At 35.4% G+C, this 21,988-nt stretch overlaps 1 protein-coding gene and 1 long non-coding RNA gene across 3 annotated transcripts in view; both read left to right on the forward strand.

The window, feature by feature from the left end:
- The window catches only part of LOC106974935 (uncharacterized), a 43,420-nt gene extending 42,328 nt beyond the window's left edge, over window positions 1–1,092 (forward strand). For both annotated transcript variants that reach the window (XR_008296847.1, XR_008296845.1), the window contains exon 4: window positions 913–1,092. This is a non-coding gene — a long non-coding RNA (uncharacterized LOC106974935). The remainder of the gene's footprint in view (window positions 1–912) is intronic.
- An 18,836-nt stretch (window positions 1,093–19,928) lies between these two features.
- LOC106974671 (olfactory receptor 2T8-like) lies at window positions 19,929–21,464 on the forward strand. The gene is given in 1 exon segment (XM_015071955.3): window positions 19,929–21,464. A coding segment is annotated over 1 exon segment (984 nt). The 5' UTR covers window positions 19,929–19,949; the 3' UTR covers window positions 20,934–21,464.
- The last annotated feature ends 524 nt before the right edge of the window (window positions 21,465–21,988 follow it).

The following is a 21,988-nucleotide window of genomic DNA, read 5'->3' on the forward strand; positions in this document are numbered from 1 at the left end:
AGCAGCTTGCCCTAGCTGCCAAAATATTCAATCTATACACAAGCCATGCTGTTTGGATGAAATAGATTAAGACAAATAAACAAAAGAAATAAAAGCATATAAAAAATAAAGGAAAGAAAAGAGAAAAAAACCTATTAGGAATAAATTGATGGTCACAACCTCCCCCATATACTAATTCAAGTATAAGACCATGAATGTTATGGGAAGCTTTTTGATACACACAAAACAAATTGTGCTTCAAAATAACTAAAACCAAATTAACTTTCACATGGGGAGCTCAAAATTTTTGGGTTCAAAATTTGTACCCAAACTGTACTAAGGCTATTACTTTACAATGGCGACAACACCTATGGTGGATTAATCAACATTAGCTCCAAAGAACAAAGAGCTTTGGGAGCCTTGGGGTTGAACTTGGAATTTTAGGGTAAACAGAATTTGTCTTTACTAAGTAAAGGTACACCAAAAAGGAAAACAAATTTGTAGAAAAGGGGAAACTAGAGTGGTTACTTCAAGATGAGAGTCAAGGTTGTAAAGCTACCTGGGCTGATAACTTAGAAGTAATAAATTGGATAAACCAAGCCCAAAACCTTATAGAAACAAATGCCAGCACTCAGCAATGGGAAAGGGCATGAAGTTTAATGAAACAAGGTTTATATGATAGGTTAATTCATATGGGATCAAAAGTGGCCATGAATCAGTGGACATCTGCATTAACAACAACAGCCCCAAATATGATTTTATGAAAATTACATAGTCTTCCTAACCTATGGAAAATTACTAAACAAACTTGTAACTTATACTTTTGTTCTGTCACTGCCTTGATGCATAAATTAGTCACAAATCATATTTATGATGTTGAATTTGTTGATATTGGGATGATTATTAATTCTACATGTATTCTTATTGGAACAGGATTATCTTTACTGCATCATAATACCTTTTGGACCTGGATATCTACATATGTTTGTGAGATGAGAAAAGGGATATAGCTCTGTCCAGAAAAATAAAGGAGTCCAGAATTTACAACAGCCAACTTTATTGTTATAACACCAGCTCAATCTAACATATGGCATAAGAGTAAAGGAAGGTTCTGTTGGGGGGGAGGTCAACACAACACCTCTATAAAAATCTTGATGTTGTATTTTAATGAAACCATGTTTCTCCATGATTTCACCTCTATTTGGTATAAAACTAGATTTGTCACACAAACACTATTACCACAGGTTAATAAAAGCTTTACCAACATATATACATATGTTGATTATCAGATGTTCTGGGAAGTAAAACTACATACACCCAAGATATAGTATCTATGAAAACCAATTTGCCAGAGAATATGTACAAATAGTAACTAATAATGTAATTAAAATGTTAATCAATTAGCACAAACATTCTATAAAGTACAAAAAACTGTTGACAAAGAAGAAAACAAGTTTTACAATTAATTCAAGAATATAAAGAGGAGATACAATGGTGGAAAAGCATGTATACCCTGGGCTTGTCTTATCCCTGAAATGCAGCTACTTCACCACCAAACCATTTTCATTAATCCGAGGATTAACACAACATCTGCATAACCTGAGTCACAGAACTCAGCACGTATGCAATGTGGAGAGGTGAACTGGGGGAAAGAAAAGCCAGAGAAAGTAGGGAGTGGTTTTCACAGAGAGAAGACAGGGAGAAAATGAAACCTGGAGAGTGAAGCACATCAGATTGTGCAATAAAAACCATTTACCCCAAAAGTATCTGGAGAGAAAAACACAGATGGAGTGAAAACACTCACAGGGGAATGAATAAGAAATCTTTCTCCAAAACAATTGACAGGGAGAAAAGAGAGTTTCAATACCACCAGGATTCTATAAACAGTGGAGCACAGAGTCTGCAGTTTCAGAGTCAGTGCCTGGCGATGCTCTGGTGAAGAATTAAGGACCAGACAGTGAGGTCTGAGGGGCCCATGTGCCAAACAGGGAAAAATGATTGCCCTGCTTGGGGATTATTTGATAGAGGCTATACAGCTTCCCCACAGACAAAGGTCCCAGTGGACCCTGGTGAGCAGCCATATTTGCTAGTATTGGGACTAAGACACCAGAGTGCGGTGAAAACCTGATGCCAGCTGTGTTGTCATAATCTCTGACCCTCTGTTGCTCTGTGATCACATGAAAATTTTCTGGGGCAAACACCTGGACATTGCTCACTGAGGCCCTCCCACAGAAAGTAGGCTTGAGTCCAAGCCATGGGTAATCTCTGAAGGGTGGGGTTTTGAAACACAGACCTATCTGAAATAAAACCCTGGTATGAGGTACCGCCTGGCAGATGGAAAGTTTGGACAAGGACAGGCTAGAGGTGGGGAGATGACAGAAGCCTGAAGCAAAGGAGGGGTGCTTGAATGCATGTCAGTGAGAGCTTGAAGTACCTATACCAGAGACTAGGGAGCTGGGTGAAGCCATTTCCACCTCCTCTGCACATGCACATGGGCACCACATTGACCCATCCAATTTAGGTAGCGCCATCTAGTGGAGAGCTATGCTGTTACAACAAACCCTGATGATCTGTGCCTTCTAAGCACAACCCCCAGAATACCATTACAAGTCAGTCAACCTCCTTGGTGTACAGACTATAGAGGGCTTCACAGTTTTAATTCTAGGGGAAACTGGATGCAATGTCATTAGGGTTTATTCTGTTGGCTGGTTCATTTATTCTTTTTCATTTTCTTGCTTCTGATTTTGCTTATATTGTTTTCTTCATTCTTTCTTTTCTTTCCTTTTCTTGGATACAGAAAGAGAAAAAATATTTTTATTCTTTTTACATTATTTTTATGGTTTTAAAATGTTTCTCCTATTTCTTTTATTTAATTGTGTTATTATTATTTTATTAATTTTTAAATTTTTTCTTACTTTTTTTTTCCTTTAGATTTTTCTCTAGTCTATAAACCTTTTTTCAACAAGCAGACCAAAACACACCTAGGATCTAACTTCCTTTATATGATTTTTTTGTTTTGTTTTAATGTTTTATTTTTTATTATTTATTTTGTTAATTTTGTCTTCAACATAAGAAAATAAAGGAATTCACCCCAAAAGAAGTAACAGGAAAAATGACAGCCAGAGACTTAATCAACACAGGTATAAGTAAGATATCTGAAATAGAATTTAGAACCAGGATAATAAGAATACTAGTTAGGGTTGAAAAAAAGCATAGAAGACACCAGAGAATCCCTGTCTGCAGAGATAAAAGAAAAAAAAATCTTGTTAGGCCAAATTTAAAAATGCTATAACCAAGATTCAATCTCAAATAGATGCCATGTCAGCAAGAATGGATGAAGCAGAGCAGCGAATCAGGGATATAGAAGATAAAATTATGGAGAATAATGAATCATAAAAAAAGAGGAAAATAAAGGGAAAAGAACACTATGCAAGACTTAGGGAACTCAGCGACTTATTAAAAAGGAATAACAACTGAATCATAGGTGTTGCAGAAGATGAACAGAGAGAAAAGTGTGCAGAAAGTTATAGGGGAAACTTTCCTAATCTGTGGAAGGACACACATCAAAATCAAAGAAACACTGAACTGCCTTTAGATTCAACAAAAACCAAACATCACAAAGTCTTATTATTGTCAAATTCACAGAATACACATAAACGTAAAGAATCATAAAAAGCCACAAGGAAAAAAAGTCCTTAACTTAACAAAGACAGATGAAGTTCACAGCAGACCTATCCACAGAAACTTGACAGGCCATAAAGGAGTGGCAGAATATATTCAATGTGCTGAATCAGAAAAGTATGCAACCAAGAATTCTTTATCCAGTACTGCTTTCATTCAAAACAGGAGAGATAAAGGTTTCCCAGACAAACAAAAACTAAAGAAGTTTGTTACCACTAATCCAGCCCTGCAAAAATTTTTAAGGGGGGATTCTTTAAATGAAGAAAAGATAAAACAAATCAGACCAAAAGCAACAAAGACTAGAAAAGACCAGAGAAAATCACCAGAAACTCCAATTCTATATGCAACACAGTGGCACTAAGTTCATATAATTCAGTACTCACTCTAAAGGTAAATGGACTAAATGCTACAAACGAATGACATACGGTATAAGAATGGATGAGAAAATAAGACTCATCTATATGCTCCTTATGGGAGACACATTTCAGACCTAAAGACAACTTCAGATTGAAAGTAAGGGGATGGAGAACTAACTATTATGCTAATGTTCATCAAAGGAAACTGTAGTAGCCATATTTATATCAGACAAACTAAATTTTAAAATAAAGACTATAAAAAGAGATAAAAAAGGGCATTATAATTAATGGGTCTATCCACCAAGAGATCTAAAAAGTGTAATATTTATACCCCCAATGTGAGGCACACAAATATATAAATCAAATAATCAAAAACATAAATACATTTATTGATAATAATACCATTATAGTAGGGGACTTCAAAACATCACTGACATCAATGGACAGATCATGTAAGCAGAAAATCAACAAGGATACAATGGCTTTGAATGACACAGTGGACTGGATGGACGTAACAGATATATTCAGAACACTTTTTCCTAAAGCAGTAGAATACACATTCCTCTCAAGTGCACTTGGAACAGTCTCCAGAATATATCACATACTGGGTCTCAAATCAGCCCTCAACAAGTACAAAAAAAATCAAGATCATACCTTGTGTATTTTCACATATGAAAAACCATGGAACTCGAAATAAATCACAACAAAAAATTTGGAATGGCCATGAATATTTGGAGATTAAAGAACATCCTACTAAAGAATGAATGCGTTAATGAAGAAATTGAAGAGGAAATTAAAAAGTACATGGAAGCCAATGAAAATGAAAACACGACCATCCAAAACCTTAGGTACGCAGAAAAGTCAGAAGAAGGAAGTAAATAGCAATCCAGGCATTCCTAAAGGTGGAAGAAACGTCTCAAATAGATAACTTAACTTACTCCTAAAAAAATCTGGGAAAAGAAGAGCAAATAAAGCCTAAAACCAGCAAAAGAAGGGAAACAATAAAAACTAGAGCAGAAGTCAATGATACAGAAATTAAAACAAAAACAAACAAAAACCCAGTAAAACAGATCAATAGAACCAGGAGCTGCTACTTTGAAAGAATTAACAAAATTGATAAATCCCTAGCCAGATTGATCAAAAATAAAAAAAGAAAGGGCCCAAATAAATAAAATCATGAATGAAAGAGGAGAGATCACAACCAACACCACAGAAATAGAATCAATAAATAGAATACTATGAGCAATTATATGCCAACAAATGGGGAAATCTGGAAGAAATGAACAAATTCCTAGAAACATATAAACTGCCAAAGCAGATACAGGAAGAAATACAATAAATTGATCAGATTCAAAAGAAATTGAATAAGTTGAATAAATAATCAGAAGTATCCCAATAAACAAGAGTCCAGGACTGGATGACTTTCCAGGGAATTTCTACCAGACATTTAAAGAAAAGGTAACACCCATTCTTTTGAAGCTATTAAAAAAATTATAAATGGAAAGAAAACTTCCAAACTCTTTCTAAAAGGACAGTATTACTTTGATTTCAAAACCAGAAAGAGACCCCAGTTAAAAAGAGAACTACAGACCAATTTCTCTGATGAACACGGATGCAAAAATTCTCAATAAGATACTAACAAACCAGATCCAACAATACATTAGAAGATTTATTCACCATGATCATGTGGGATTTATTCCTGGTATGCAGGGCTGGTTCAAAATCCACAAGTCAATCAATGTGATGCATCACATTAGTAAAAGAAAGGATAAAAACAACATGATCTTCTCAATATATGCAGAGAAAGCATTTGACAAAATACAGCATTCTTTCTTGATAAAAATCCTCACAAAAGTAGGGATAGAAGGAACATACCTCAAGGTCATAAAGGCCATATATGAAAGACCCACAGCTTACATCATCCTCATTGGGGAAAAGCTTAGAGATTTGCCTCTAAGATAGGAACACAAAAGGGATGTCCATTCTCACCACTGTTATTCAACATACTATTAGAAGTGCAGCCTCAACAATCAGACAACAAAAAGAAATAAAAGACATCCAAATTGGCTAGGAAGAAGTCAAATTTTAACTCTTCACACACAACATGGTACTCTATGTGGAAAACCCAAAAGACTCCACCAGAAAACTGCTAGAACTGATACATGAATTCAACAGAGTCTCAGGATATAAAATCAATGTACAGAACTTGTTTGTATTTCAGTCAACCAATAACAAAGCAGCATAAAAAGAAATCAAGAAATTGATCCCATTTACAATTACACCAAAAACTATAAAATAACTAGGAATAAACCAAACCAGAGGTGAAAAATCTATACGCTGAAAACTCTAGAAAGATATGAAAAAAGTTGATGAAGACACACACACAAACATGGAAAAACATTCCATGCTCATGAGGTGTAAGAACAAATATTGTTAAAATGTCACTACTACCAAAAGCAATCTACTTATTTAATGCATTCTCTATTAAAATAACACCAGTATTCTTCACAGAGCTAGAACAAACAATCCTAAAATCTGTATGGAACCAGAAAATACCCCTAATAGCCAAAGTAATGTTGAAAAACCCAAATTTGGAGCCATAACACTTCAGGACTTCAAGCTGTATTAAAAAAGCTCTAATCGGGGCGCCTGGGTGGCTCAGTTGGTTGAGCGACCGACTTCAGCTCAGGTCACGATCTCGCGGTCTGCGAGTTCGAGCCCCGCATCGGGCTCTGGGCTGATGGCTCAGAGCCTGGAGCCTGCTTCCGATTCTGTGTCTCCCTCTCTCTCTGCCCCTCCCCCGTTCATGCTGTGTCTCTCTCTCTGTCTCAAAAATAAATAAATGTTAAAAAAAATTAAAAAAATAAAAAAAGCTCTAATCATCAGTATGATACTTGCACAAAAACAGACACATAGGTCAATGTATCAACAGAATTAAGAACCCAGAAATGGACCACAAATGTATACATGTGGACCCTAATCTTTGACAAAGTAGAAAAGAATATGCAATGGAAAAAAGAGAGTCTCTTCAGCAAATGGTGTTGGGAAAATGATAGTGACACGCAGAACAATCAACCTGGACCACTTTCTTACAACAAACACAAAAATTGACTCAAAATGCATGAGAGATAAAAGGCATGAAGCCATTAAAATCATAGAGGAGAACACAGGCAACAACCTCTGTGACCTCGGCTGCAGGAACTTCTTACTTGTCATGTATCCAGAAGCAAGGGAGACAAAAGAAAAAGTGAACATTTTTTATTTGGACCTCATCAAGATAAAAAACTTCTGCACAGGGATGGAAACAATCAGCAAAACTAAAAGGCAACTGATGGAATGGGAGAAGATATTTGCAAGTAAAATATGGGATAAAGTGTTAGTATCCAAAATCTATAAACAACTTATCATAATCAACACCCTCCCCTCAAAACAAACCCCACCAATAAACCAGTGAATAAATGGGCAAAAGACATGAGTAGACAATTTTCCAAAGAATTTTTCCAGATGGCAAACAGACACATGAAAAGATGCTCATCACTCATCATCAGGGGAATACAAATCAACACGACAATGAGACATCACCTCACACCTGTCAGAATGGGTAAAATTAACTAAGGCAATGACAAACTAAGGCAAATATTAGGAGAAAGAGGAAAACTTTACACTGCTGGTGGGAATGCAAACTGGTGTAGATAGTCTGGAAAACTGTATGGAGATTCCTCAAGAAATTAAAAATAGAACTACCCTATGGCCTAGCAATTTCACTACTAGGTACTTATCCAAAGGATACAAATTGCTGATTCGATGTGGCACATGCACCCAAATGTTTAGAGCAGCAATATCGACAATTAACAAAGTGTGGAAAGAGCCCAACTATCCATCGACTGACGAATGGATAAAGAACAGGTGCTATACATATATACAATGGAACACTATGCTGGGATCAAAAAGAATGAAATCTTGCCTTTTGGAACTATGTGGATAGAATTAGAATGTATTATGCTAAGTGAAATAAGTCAGAGAAATATATATATATATATATATATATATATATATATATATATATGATTTCAATCACATGTGGAATTTAAGAAACAAAAAAGATGAAGATGTGGGAAGGGAAGCAAAAATAAGGTAAAAACAAAGAGGAAGACAAACCATATGAGACACTTAAATACAGAGAACAAACTGAAGGTTGCTGGTGGGTTACTGGGTAGGGGGATGGGCTAATGGGTGTTGAACATTTAGGAGGACACTTATTGGATGAGCACTGGGTGTTTTATGTCAGTGATGAATCACTAAATTCTATTCCTGAAATCATTATTACACTGTATGTTAACTCACTTGGATTTAAATTAAAAAATATCAAGTTATATGTGATTAATTTTCTGTGTTGTTTTCCTGTTTATTTAAAGCCATTCCACCATTGCATTTATTTTTTCAGGTGTAACTTATTGGAGCTCTTTTTCTGTCCATATAACATTGTTATAAATTCTATATCAAATGTAAAACAAGATAATCTAGACCAAACACACATATTATGTTTGCTCAACAATTGGAATAATAGAAAACATATATAATATTTACACTTCTCATCATCTACTGTATAAATAAGTGAGGCCCCAGCAATGAACCCTAGGTGAAAAGATGCATAATCATACTTAGCAATGAGGGAATTGATGGATCCAAGGCAGATCCTGGCCTTGAGGGATGTAATAACATAAAGTTGATCATCAATGTTTCCTGAAGAAAGATTATTGATCAAAAAAAGGGGAATTATACAGAAAATTTCAACTTTTAATTCTGTGGGCTCTCTTGGGCTCTCAGGGAAACCATATATTTTTTAATATTTATTTATGTATTTATTTATTTATTTTGAGAGAAAGAGAGCACACACTCATGGAAGAATGTGGGAGAGGCAGAGAGAAAAAATGAGAATCCAAAGCAAGCTTTGCACTGTCAATGCAGAGCCTCATTGCAGGGCTCATTCCCACGAACTGTGAGAGCATGACATGAGCCAAAATCAGGAGTCAGATGCTTAATTGAGCAATCCAGGTGCCACTTATATTTCTGCTTTTAAGGTGTATTCTTTATCACTATATTTTGCCAATTTAATTAGAATATGTCTTGGTGTGAATCTGCTTTTGTTGATATTTGGAGGGTTCTTTGTGCCTCCTGGATCTCCATATTTGTTTCCTTCCACAGATTAAGAAGATTTCAGGTATTATTTCTTCAAATAATTTTTTGTCCCCTTTTTATCTTTCATTTTCTTCTGGGACTCCTATAATATGAAGGTTATTTCACTTGACTGAGTCACTGAGTTCTCTCAGTCTTTTCTCTTTTTGCATCATTTTTTTTTCCTCTCTTTTGTTCAAATCGATTACTTTCCAATACTTTGTCTTCTGGATCATCAATTAATTCTACTTCTTCCAGTTTGCTGTCCATTCCATCAAGCATGTTTCTCATTTATTTTACTGAATGCTTTATCTCTTATATGTTATTCCTTATTTATTTTTTATGTTTATTTTTGAGAGAGAGAGAGAGAGAGATAGGAAGAGGATCTGAAACAGTCTCTGCACTGACGTCTGAAAACCCAATGTAGGACTCAAATCCACAAACTGCCAGATCATGACCTGAGCTGAAGTCAGCCCGCTTAATGGACTGAGGCACCCAGGTGCCCTTGGTATCCTTATTTCTGCATTAAGAGTCTTACTCACGTCCTCCACTCTTTTTTCACATCCAGGGTATATATGTAAAATAATTGCTTTAAATATTACATTAGGCATGTTATTCATGTTACTCATATCTGTTTTGCTCTGGCCATGTTACTCATATCTGTTTTGCTCTGGCCATGCCTTTGTGTTGTTCTTTCATTTGGTATGAATTCCTCTGTCTTCTCATTTTGTCTCCATCTCTGTGCCTCTTTCTGTGTATTAAGAAAGTCTGCTACATCTCCTTTTCATGAGGATTATGATCACTTAATGGAGAATAAGTGGTGTAGTCTCCCCCCCACACATACACATAGTGTCCCCTATTTCCCAGGGCATGACCCTTCTGGGAATATATCCAATGTGTTTAGTTTATACCCTTCTGATCACTTTATCCTTCAGTCCAATCATTTGTTGAGGCTTTCTTTGCATGTTGTGAACAGTGTTTGGTCCCTTACCTGAATGGGGTGAATTTTAAATAGGTGTGTTTTGGTCTGCTTGTGAAATGAGATGTGTTGCCACCACTACTGGAACTGACACCCACAAAACTCTTCAGAGTTGGGGTGTGGGCAGTGGTTTGGGCAGATCTTCTGAGGGTGGGGCATGTTGTGTTGGCACTGAAACAAGTGTGACCAGGAAGGGTACTTTACTAGAGAATGGGGGCACAGATCGGTGTAAGCAGTTAGGTCGCTAGTGATTGTACTACACAGGTTCCCACAGGTAGTCCTGAGCTTATGCTGAGTGGTGGAGAGGGAGGTGCTGTCTGCCAGTTCCTTTTCTTCCAGAGAGTTCTCTCCATTAATGCTGCTTTTCTGGGAGAGGCTCCAAGATGAGCAAATAACCTCCACTCTGTGCTCCATGTTCTCTACATAATGTCTTTCCATGCTGTGTGTTGGCAAGTTCTTTTCCTGTCTTTTTTCTAAAAGTAGCCCCATTGCCATCAGGCTCTATCTCAGCCAAGGCTGCTGATTTTTGAAACTTCAGGCTGAAGTCCAATTTGTTGCCAGAAGTCACAAAATTCAGCCCCTCTCATTTTCCAAGACAATTGCTATAGGGATTTGTTTTCCCTGTACTCTCTCCTGTATGTTACTCTGTTTCTTGCCCTTCTACATGTCTGTTGCTACCTCCTAACTGCAGAAACTATGATCCATTTCTCTCCTAAAGCATGTTTTCACATTCTTTGATGCGGCCTCTTCTCTTACTTTAGTTGTGGAGTTTATTCTGCCAGTCTGGTTCTGACAGTTTGATTTCTGAGGTATTTAGGATGATTTAATGGTTATATAGTTATATTCATGGGAAAAGGCATGCCTAAGATCTCCCTCTCTGCAACCACTTTCCAATCTCCTTAGAGGGTATTTTTCTGAATAAAATGTCAGAGAAAGAAAAATAACATGATTTTACTTATAGGGTGAATTTAAATAAACAAAACAAAATCATACTCATAGATACAGAGAACAGATTGGTGGAACAGGGAGAACAGAGGAAACAGGTTTCATGAATGGGAAAATGGGTTAAGGGGGTTAATTGAATGGTGGCAAATAGTAACTAGAGTGTGATGAACACTTTATAGTGTATACAAATATTGTCTTATTATATTTTACTCTTGAAACTAAAATAATGTTATACACCAATTTTATCTCAATTATAAAAATTATATCAACAACTATAATAACAAAGTGTTTATTGCCATGTGAAGGAGCCATCTCCATTTCCCATAGGTCTTTCCCCAATCACCTTCCCTGTATTATCCTTTTCCTGTACCTCCACAGGCAGACTTGGAAGAGTGATTGGCTCAGGGTTTAACAGAGGAAAGACAATTAAATACTCTATTAATAAGAAAAAAAATGTGGTTAATTGACAGAATTAATTTGTATTTTGCAAACTTCCCTCTTTTTCTTGTCACAGATATTATTGACAAACAACTTAGCAGCCCTGGAATTTAACTGCTAGAATTACATTTTCTATATCTAATGTATAGCATAATAACTGTAATAAACACTTAGAATCACTGCAATGTATACTTTAAAGGTGCTATGAGAGTAGAGATTTAATGTTATCATAACAACAGAAAGAAAATGGTAACTATGTGAGGGGTAGAATGTGTAAATAACCTTCTTGTGGTAACCGTTTGGGAATCTATACATGTATCAAGTTATAATATTGTCCACCTTAATCTTACACAGTGATATATGTCTACTAATCTCAATAAAAATATTTTTAAAAGCAGAATTACTTAAGAATAAAAAGTAACTGGGTACTATAGTATATAGTATACTATATATGGTATAAAAGTACACTATATATATTTTTTGAGATATAAAAGTAACCACCACAAGGACCTACAGTAGGTAATATGGCAATACCTGACTGATCATAGCATTATTATTATTATTAGGTATTATTAACTATTAAGTATTGTTAATACTTAATAAAATATTAAAAAGTAAAGAGCAGAGGACATGTTTGCATTTATTACACATTGCAATCTGACTATGATCCCCAGAAGAGCCCAGAGTTCTATGGAATGCTTTCTGGGAATACCAAAACATCATTGAGAATTTCATATTCAGCTGCCCGTTTTGGCCAAAATTAATGGACAAATATATTGCTGTGTAACCAGAGCTACATATATAAGTGGTAAAGAAATTACACAGGAATAACATGGACCAACTGGTGCCATAAACACTTTAAAAGCATAGTGAACATAGGTTACAAAAGGGACATGGACGCTGATACTCTTAAGCTGAGATATATGTGCAGCCACCAGGAATATTGCTTAATTTATAAAATTAATTAAAAATAAAGACTTGACGAGTGAAATCAGATGACAGTTGTCATCAGGAAAAATTAAATTCTTATCTCCTATTTGGAATCCATACTCAGTCCCAGAATTTATCCAATTAAAAAGTCACCAGTTCACCTTGAAGAAAGGTCCAACAATGCCACAATAATTGTATGTGGGCACTATATATCAATCCTTTTCCAAAGAAACTTGCACCTACATAGAAGAATGGATTTGTCAGATCAGGCTTACATGAAAAAATGCAATAGACTGGGTAGATTAAATATCAGATATTTATTCTCACAAGTTCTGGAGGCTAGGAATTCTAAGATCAAGCTACAGGCCAGTTTGGCTCCCAGTGAGACCTCTCTTCTTATTTTACAGAAAGCCGCCTCACATGGCATTGCATGATTATGAAGAGAAGGAGAATTATATCTGGTATCCCTCAAAAGCACACTAATCTTTAAATCAAAGCCATACCAATACGAGCTAATTTAACCTTAATTACTTCTATAACATTCTTATCCCCAAATCCCTCTTCATTTGCAGTTAGGGTATCCAACATAGAAATTTGAGATGGTGCAATGCACAGAGCAAGACACCCTAGGGAAAGCAAAATCCTGATATCTCTTGAGAGCTGTTAGTTACAGCATCTGAGCTAATCTTAGAGGACTCTGTTTTGTAATGAAATGCCCTTCTCACTACAGTTGACCCATATGGGAAATTCGTGCTCTCCATCACATCTACTTTTGCTCTTCTGAATAAAGTTCCAGGTTACTTATTGAGTACCAATGTTTGTTTATAAGAGACATATTAACAGTTCTTCTAAACCAAAACCTGGGAATGCCAGTAGATGTATTGAGCTCCACATACCAGCATAGTCTTTGTGGGCAAATTCCAAATTACCTTGTATCTTATATTGGAAGAAAACCATAATTTTATTGAGAATTGGTCATTATTCTTGGTTGTCTTATGTGCACACCAATCACCTGACCTACTTTCTATGTGCAGGCATAAAACTGTGTGAATGGTATTTAAGGTTTCCCTTCATTTTGACTTCTGGCTGAGTGTAACCCATGGAATACCCACTTCACTATTCTGTGCTCCCATATTCCACTTCCCCTTTCAAGACTAAATTGCTACCCATTTGATAGGAGTGCTAGTATCAGACACCCTCAACTAAGTCTTTATCAAGGAATTGTTCTTGTTTGAGGAACACTGCCTAGGCCAAGGCCATGCTCCCTGAGGACAGGCCACATCCTACCAATGCTCTTGTTGGGGCACAAGAGGAACCCCTTTCCCTATGCAAGACAACTTAGAAGGAACATGTTAGAACTCCTCCTGGGGTAGCTGATAACTTTGTTATAACTGCAAGACAGTTCAACATCTCCCTGTGCCCAATTCTGCTTCCTTCATTCTTAGGGACTTATTCCTAAGGAAACTCCACAATAACTTCTTGCATACCTATCTCTGTCTCAGAGTCTGTGTCCCAAACATCATGAAATGTTTTCTGTGCATGGGTAGGATAACAACAGAATATTTTATCCTGCTGGCTTCTTGGTTTTGCACTCTGGCCAGGTCTGAGCACTTGTTAGATGGACTTTTCCACACAGTCTGTTTTAGTGATGTTTGGAAATTCCATCCCACATTTCTTCAGGAGGAGTGGTGGACAATACATCCTATTCTTGCTAAGATTAAGGTCTAGTACAAAATTTCTTGGTTTCTTTAAATTTTCCCACATAATTAAAAATAATACTAAATGCATCTCAATGTAGACATCCCAGTTCACTGTGATTTCAGTTTTCTTATGGAGTTCTGAAAGGTATTTCCACTTTTTTCTTGATATGAAGCTTCTGTGATCTTCATTATCATGTTCTCTGGGAACTTATAATTTTATATACATTGAAAAAAGTCTACTCAACATCCAAAGGCATAAGCACATTTAAAATCTATGATGTTCTCTCTTTATAAACAAATAAAATACCAATTATTACAGATCACCTGGAGTAAGCAATTAAAACACACTCTTGTCCAGATGTACCTTTTTCCAATGAAATATTCTGCGATGCATGTATTTTATATATACATATATTAACAGGTGTAGAATGTGATACTTATATTTACTCTTACAAAATTCAAAGTCACAGAAGTGTTAAAAATGAATCCAAGAACCAAGATTTTCCCAGAAACTAAACTCCAAACATTGATAAAATATGAAGAAACAACTCAGATAGAATCAAACTGAAATTTAATTGGCACAACAGATGCAATCTGTTGTAGGTTAGTTTCAATTATCATTTATTTTATTATTTATTTAACTTTTTAATGTTTATTTATTTCTGAGACAGAAAGAGACAGAGAATAAGTGGGGGAAGAGCAGGGAGAGAGGGAGACACAGAATCTGAAGCAGGCTCCAGGCTCTAAGCTGTCAACACAGAGCCCGACGTGGGGCTTGAACTCATAAACTGCAAGATCATGACCCGAGCCGAAGTTGGACACTCAACCGACTGAGCCACTTAGGCACCCCATTTGTTTTATTATTTAAATACAAAGAAACATAAACTCTAAAATAAAAATGACATAATATGTCTCAGACTATTTGTCTGAAGTTTTCTTGTCCATTAAGAGAGCAGACACAGGATCGAATACAAGAAAGGCCAATCTCTGGCAGGAGACAAGAGCCCCCAGCAGGGGTTTCATCTTCATATTTATTGAACTTTCAAGATTTTGCATATGTGGTGAATGTGCAGAAGGAAACAATCAGATAGTAATTAACTTCAGTGTGTAAGAAGCAAAGGGTCTGGGGGGCAAGTGGAGTTTGAAGTTGTGATCAAAGTATATTGGCACCCGATGTAAAGTAGTTTCCTGCAGGTAATATAACAAGTTACTTGTGATTGCATTATAAATCTCACTAAATAACCTTGGGTGCTTTTTCCCCTGTGGCGGTGGTTTTCCACCCTAAGCTTTTTTTTTTTAACCCATTTATTTAAGTATAAGGAATTCTTGAACGTATTTCCCCACAATGATATAGATATAAACTTTGAAACTTATGGAACACAGAGATTCTGTCAATTTAAGTTCCAAAAAATAGCTGAATTTCAAAATGAATTTCACATTTCTTTTTCTTTTTCAAGTCTTTTTTTTTAATTGCAGTTAAACATACAGTGTAATATTAGTTTCAGGTGTAGAATTTAGTGATGCATCATTTACATGCAACGTTCAGTGCTCATCACAAGTACCCTCCTTAATAGCCATCACCCATTTAATCTGTCACCCTGCCCACCTCACCTCCAGCAAACCTCAGTTTATTCTTTATACATAACAGCCTATTTTAAGGTTTGTCTCTCTTTCCTCCCCCATATTCATATGTTTTGTTTCTTAAATTCCATATATACATTTCATCATTTTAATTACTATCTTTAACAAAAGCTTGTCTCTTAACACAAATTCTTTAATCTTTCTTCCTTATCAAATTTTAAAAAGTAATGTCAGAATCAGATAAATCTACTCTTTAATGTATTTTAAATAGTCATCCCTTTCCAAGATCATTTATGTACATTTTACTTTTCCTTGTAAATGGTTGTCTCTTATTTTAATGAATCATGACTTTCTGAAAGGGCAGAGGAAATTATATTTAAGTTCTAGAAATATCTAAAATCTGTAACAATTAAATACCATTGTCATGGAAAGAGTCAGACTTATGCAGCATTGGCATATTAATAAGAAGGTATTTTTAGAAAAGATATCAAGAGGGCGATCCCCTTAATAGGTCACAGTAGACAATGATATGAGCAAGTTTGATGTGGCCAGACTAGAAGAGGTATTTAGGGTGATGCTGCTCAAAGAGGATGCAGATTCAGCCTACTGGGAGTCATAATTTTATGTGAGTAGATCACACTAATCTCTTAATATTTAGTATTTTTAATGGATTTTGCACTCCAGAAAACTATAGTAATACTATATCCTGTATACAGTTTTACATATAAAATCCATTGTTATTTAACCTACAATCCAAAGAACTAAAATTAATGCTAGCTTAGTAAGATTAAAACTCTTGTACTAACCTGTCAATTCAGTCAAATAAATGATTTATCTGTTACTATTTTATTTTGTACAGAAAGAATTGATTGATCTCAGTATCCTGGGGAAGAAGAGTCATACTTTTAATAGTAAGTGATGGCAATGGGGATCAGAAAAATACAGAAGGGAAAATTCTAGATAACCTCCTAAATATTCTGATTATTTTATGAGAGAAAAGAGAAGATGTATTTGTGCCTTCTAATAGTATTACAAAAGAGATGAGTTTGTGGTTTAAAGTAATGATATCACAATTTTACCACCATTCTAAGTGAAATATTAGGGAAACAGATAAAAAGACCAAAAACCTCTAATATTATCAAGCCATATATCAAAGGTGAAAAAAAAGTGTTTATTTTTCACAGTATTAAATTTTCATATTGCCACACTAGTCAATGTTGAGTTTTCATCATTCTATTAAATACCATTGTAGATATCTTACTTGCAAGCTAAGTTAATTCCTCATATAAGTTTCCACTGCACTTTATATCCATAGTGAATTTTCTTAGAAATTATTCTTTATAATCTTATGTGTGTAAATTTATAAACATTCCAATTAATGGCAAATAGTCTTATTTGTGTGTGTGTATGAGACAGAGAGAGAGAGAGAAAGAGAGAGAGAGAGAGAGAGTAGGGGAAGGGCAGAGAGAGGGGAGGATGGAGGATCCAAAGCAGGCTTTGCACTGATGGCAGAGAGCCTGATGCAGGGCTGGAACTCATGAACTGTGACATCATGACATCATAACTGACTGAGACACCTAAGCACCCCAGATAAGATTTTTAATTAAACATATAAATAAATATCATCACATCTTAGGAAAATATAAATACTTCTATTCATTGTATTTAATTGACATGTTTAGTTGATTTTTCCATTAAGTAATCTAAACACTATGAGCGTTCTAAGTAGTCAATAGGATTATGACAATTGTTTTTTATATATTTATTTCACCAGAAAGAAAGTGTATAGCTATCACTTATATCCTTTGAAAAACAAAGACTTAATTATTTCACATTTTTTAATGTTCATTTTTGAGAGAAAGAAAGAGCATATGCATGATAGCAGAAGAGGAGCAGATTGAGGGAGCACTGTCTGTGCTGACAGTGCAGAGCCGGATGCAAGACTCGATCTCACAGACAATGAGATCATGACCTGAGATGAAATCAAGAATAAGATGCTTAACTTACTGAACCGCCCCCAGGTGCCCCATTTCACATTTAAAGATACACTTAACCACAAGTAGAAACATGATGATAAGAAATGCATTTTTTAACCTAGAAAACTGTGATTATTCTCATGTAAACTGTAATTATTCTCTCAAAACGCATACACTTATCTTGCATGATGCAAGCAAAATTTAGTGCAAATTACTATATTTTTATGCCATATATATATATATATCCAATCAAAATAACCAATAATGAGCATCCGTAACTCAAAATCCCATTAAATAGTTACTTAAGTATATGACTGGAGTGGAAAAAACACAAATGTCCATAGACATTTATTGATATGAGTTTATAAGTAAAATGTAGTTTAGGCATACAAAGTAATATTATTCAGCCTCAAAATGGAAGAGTATTCTGGCACATTTTACAGCATGGATGAACATTGAGGATTTTATGTTGTATGAAATAAGCCAATCTCTCTCTGTCTCTCTCTCTCTCTCTCTCTCTCTTTCACACACACACACACACACACACACACACACACACACACTGCTGCATAGCTCCACTTATCTGAAGTATGTAAGTTAGTCAAATATATAGAGGCAGAAGATAGAATGGCATTTGCCAGTGGCTGTGAGAATAAGGAAAGGAAGTTATTATATAATGGATACAAGAGTTTCAGTTTGAGAATATGAAAATTTTCCAGGGGATTAATATTGGTGATGATTATATAACAAAGTGAAAATACTTAATGCCACTCTACTGGCAGTACACTAAAAAATAAGTAAGATAGTAGCAAAGAATTAAGAGGCTTGTCCAACACCCTACAGTTACTAAGATGCCTACTGCTTTTCAAATAGTTTTAATGTTCTGTCAATCTTCAACAATAGGAGGATGGAAAATAATAACCTACATGTCAAATAAATTACATAGAAGGATTTGGAAGTTCTTCAGGAAAGTGATACTGAACTCTATATTTAGAGATTTCATTTAGTTACTAGAGGTATAGACTGCATGTTAGAGTTTCAAGGATGTGGAGATCACAGAATTTTAGCAAATGCAAAATACATTTAACAGGAGGAAATGTATTTTCAACATGTCTAATTTTGAAATGATCAACTAAAAATGTCAAGTAGAATACTACCAGTACAGTAATGATGCTGAAGAACTGGAGTTAGAGGCTGAATAAGCCTTTTGCACTGCCTTTATCCATCCTGAATGGCATTCAATTAAGGGATGCCTGTGTAAAGTGAGGGCAAAGAGAATTGTCCATGGAAGAGGTGGAGTCCTTTTATTATATAATTTCCCTGAAGTATACAATATCTTGGAGAAATAATGAGTATCCCCATGTCTGCAGCTATTATTTATTCAACAAGCTAGACAAAATCAGAGATGAAAAGGCCTTTAAAGATTAGATTCCTTTCTGACTGAAGAGAATTTACCTCTGTGGTTGGGTGAAGAATGAAAAATATTTACCTCCTCTTCCTTACTCAGTAAAGTTGTGTTTCTGTGACTTTGAGGGGAACAATTTCATTTGATTATACAAAGTGTCTTCTTAATTAAAATCTGCATTTAGTATTGCAGTGTCACATTAAGGGAAATATTCTAAAGCCATTACTGTTAAACTAATTCACTAACAATTCCAAATTAAGCTATGTTTCTTTCTGCAGACTCAGTATTTTAGTTCCTAGACCTGAAAATGTAAGTCCTCTTGTTTGGAAAAACAATGGCTTCCATAATAAAATGATATCAATAAAGATGATCTGATTTTAATATGTTTTACATGTGTAACTCTTATATCAAGGACCTTGATTTTATATATTTAAAACAAACTGATTTATCTCAGCTCCTAAGAATATTGACTATGCATGATATAAGGCAAAACACAAACATAAATTACAAATTATGTAAAAAATATCCTCCTGCTCACATATGTTGCTGACTGTGGTACAAAGACACACTTCATATTATTGTAATTTACCAAAAAATTTTCATTATGTCAATTAATTAATGAATTAATTCATTCATTATGCCAATTAATAAAGGGTACTTATTTTGAAACTTTTAAAGAAAGAAAAAGTGGAAAAAGTTGAAATTAAATTTATGTCCACGTTAAAATATTTTGAAAATGGCAAATAAAATATTTGAAATAAGTTTTATTATTTTCAGATATGTAATTCAAATGGAGCACTGCAAATGATGAAAACTGTCATCTATTTCTTCATTTCCAGTTTGAAAATCATGAAAAATGGGAACACCACCTCTGATTTCATTCTCCTAGGACTCTTTAACCACACAGAAGCCCATCTATTTCTCTTTGCAATGGTTCTCACAATTGCCTTCGCCTCCCTAGTGGGAAATGCCCTCATGATTCTCCTGATTCACCAAGATGCCCGGCTCCACACACCCATGTACTTCCTACTGAGTCAACTCTCCCTCATGGACATGATGCTGGTCTCTACCATTGTGCCCAAAATGGCTACTAACTACTTGACTGGAAAGATGTCCATCTCCCCTGCTGAGTGCGGGTTGCAGATATTCTTCCTTCTAACTTAAGGAGGGGGTGAGTGTTTCCTCTTAGCAGCCATGTCCTATGACCGGTATGTGGCTGTTTGTCACCCACTGCGATACCCAGCCCTCATGAGCTGGCAATTATGCCTGAAAATGACTGTGGGGTGTTGGGTCCTGGGGGCAGCTGATGGGCTCATGCAGGCTGCTGCTACCCTGAGTTTTCCATTTTGCGATGCACATGAGATCAATCATTTCTTCTGTGAGGCCCCTACTCTGGTGGGTTTAGCTTGTGCCGACACGTTTGTCTTTGAGTATGTGATGTACGTATGCTGTGTGTTAATGCTCCTGGTCCCATTTTCTCTCATTCTGATTTCCTATAGTCTCATCCTTGCTGCAGTTCTCCAGATGCATTCTAGAGAAGCCCGCAAAAAGCCTTTTGCCACCTGCTCCTCACATCTTTCTGTGGTGGGACTCTTTTATGGAGCTGCAATTTTTACCTGTATGCAACCCAAATCCTACAGGTCAGCTCACCATGATAAAGTAGTGTCAGTGTTCTATACTATCTTCACCCCTGTACTCAATCCCCTCATCTACAGTCTGAGAAACAGTGAAGTCAAGGGTGCCTTGAGAAAGTGTATGGGTCAGTGTTCTGCCTTAAGTCAGGGTTAAGATTACATAGATTTACTCTAAATTTAAAGTCTGTATAAAGTGACTGTGTAGGATTTTCTAGAGAAAAGGTATATATGTATTATATCTATATCCATTACTAGTTTACTTTGAAATTCTGACAGGCCTCCATAGTTTGGATCTTTTACTATGCTCTCATGAATACATCAAATTGTGGATTGTTAAAAGTCTGTTAATCAAAATCATTAAAACGCTTTTACATCACACCACACAATAAATATTTGTTCAAAGAATGAGCCAAGTAGTCAAACAATTTTCAACATTAGTTGTTAATTTGTTTTTAATTGTGGTATAACTTACAAACACTAGAATGCTCACTTCTGAAGCTTGCTATTCACCCAGTGTCAACAACTTGGATTTAGCCCACTAGTAAAAGGCAATTCTGACCAGATCAGAATTTTTTTTCATGCACTTTTCCAGTAAAATCACTCAACCCAGATACAACAATTAGTCACACTTGTATCTCTGTCCTATAATTTGGTCTGTTCTAGAATTTTGCTTCCATGAAAACATAAAATAGGTATTTTTTAATAACTTGGTTATTTTTATTTTTATTGATTTAATATGTTTTTAAAGATTCTACCACAATTTACATCTGTCAGCAGTTTTTTCTTCTTTATTTTTGTTGTTGTTCCTAAATAATATGCCCATCTCTGAATCTACTGCTCTTTGTTTATCTACTACTTTGATGGATATGTGAGCTATTTTCAATCTGGAACTATTTTGATTAAAATAACTTTAACTTCCTTTTTGTGATCACATATGTTTATTTCACTTGGTAGATGCATGACTAAAATTTTAGTATGAAATGCAACAAAATGTTTGCTCAATTTTACATGCTCAGCCGCAAATCACAAGAATGCCACTTTCTCCAATTGGTACCAATTGTGGGTACTGTCAACCATTTTCATTTTCGCTATTCTAGCATGGATAGACTAACTCATTTTGGTTTCAATTTACATTTTCCTAATTATTAATGTTCCTGAGGATTTCCGTATTAACTCACGGCCCATATGTGCATCTTTCTTTGTGAACTA

The sequence above is a fragment of the Acinonyx jubatus genome, chromosome A1, assembly GCF_027475565.1.
Source record: "Acinonyx jubatus isolate Ajub_Pintada_27869175 chromosome A1, VMU_Ajub_asm_v1.0, whole genome shotgun sequence".
Taxonomy (NCBI): domain Eukaryota; kingdom Metazoa; phylum Chordata; class Mammalia; order Carnivora; family Felidae; genus Acinonyx; species Acinonyx jubatus.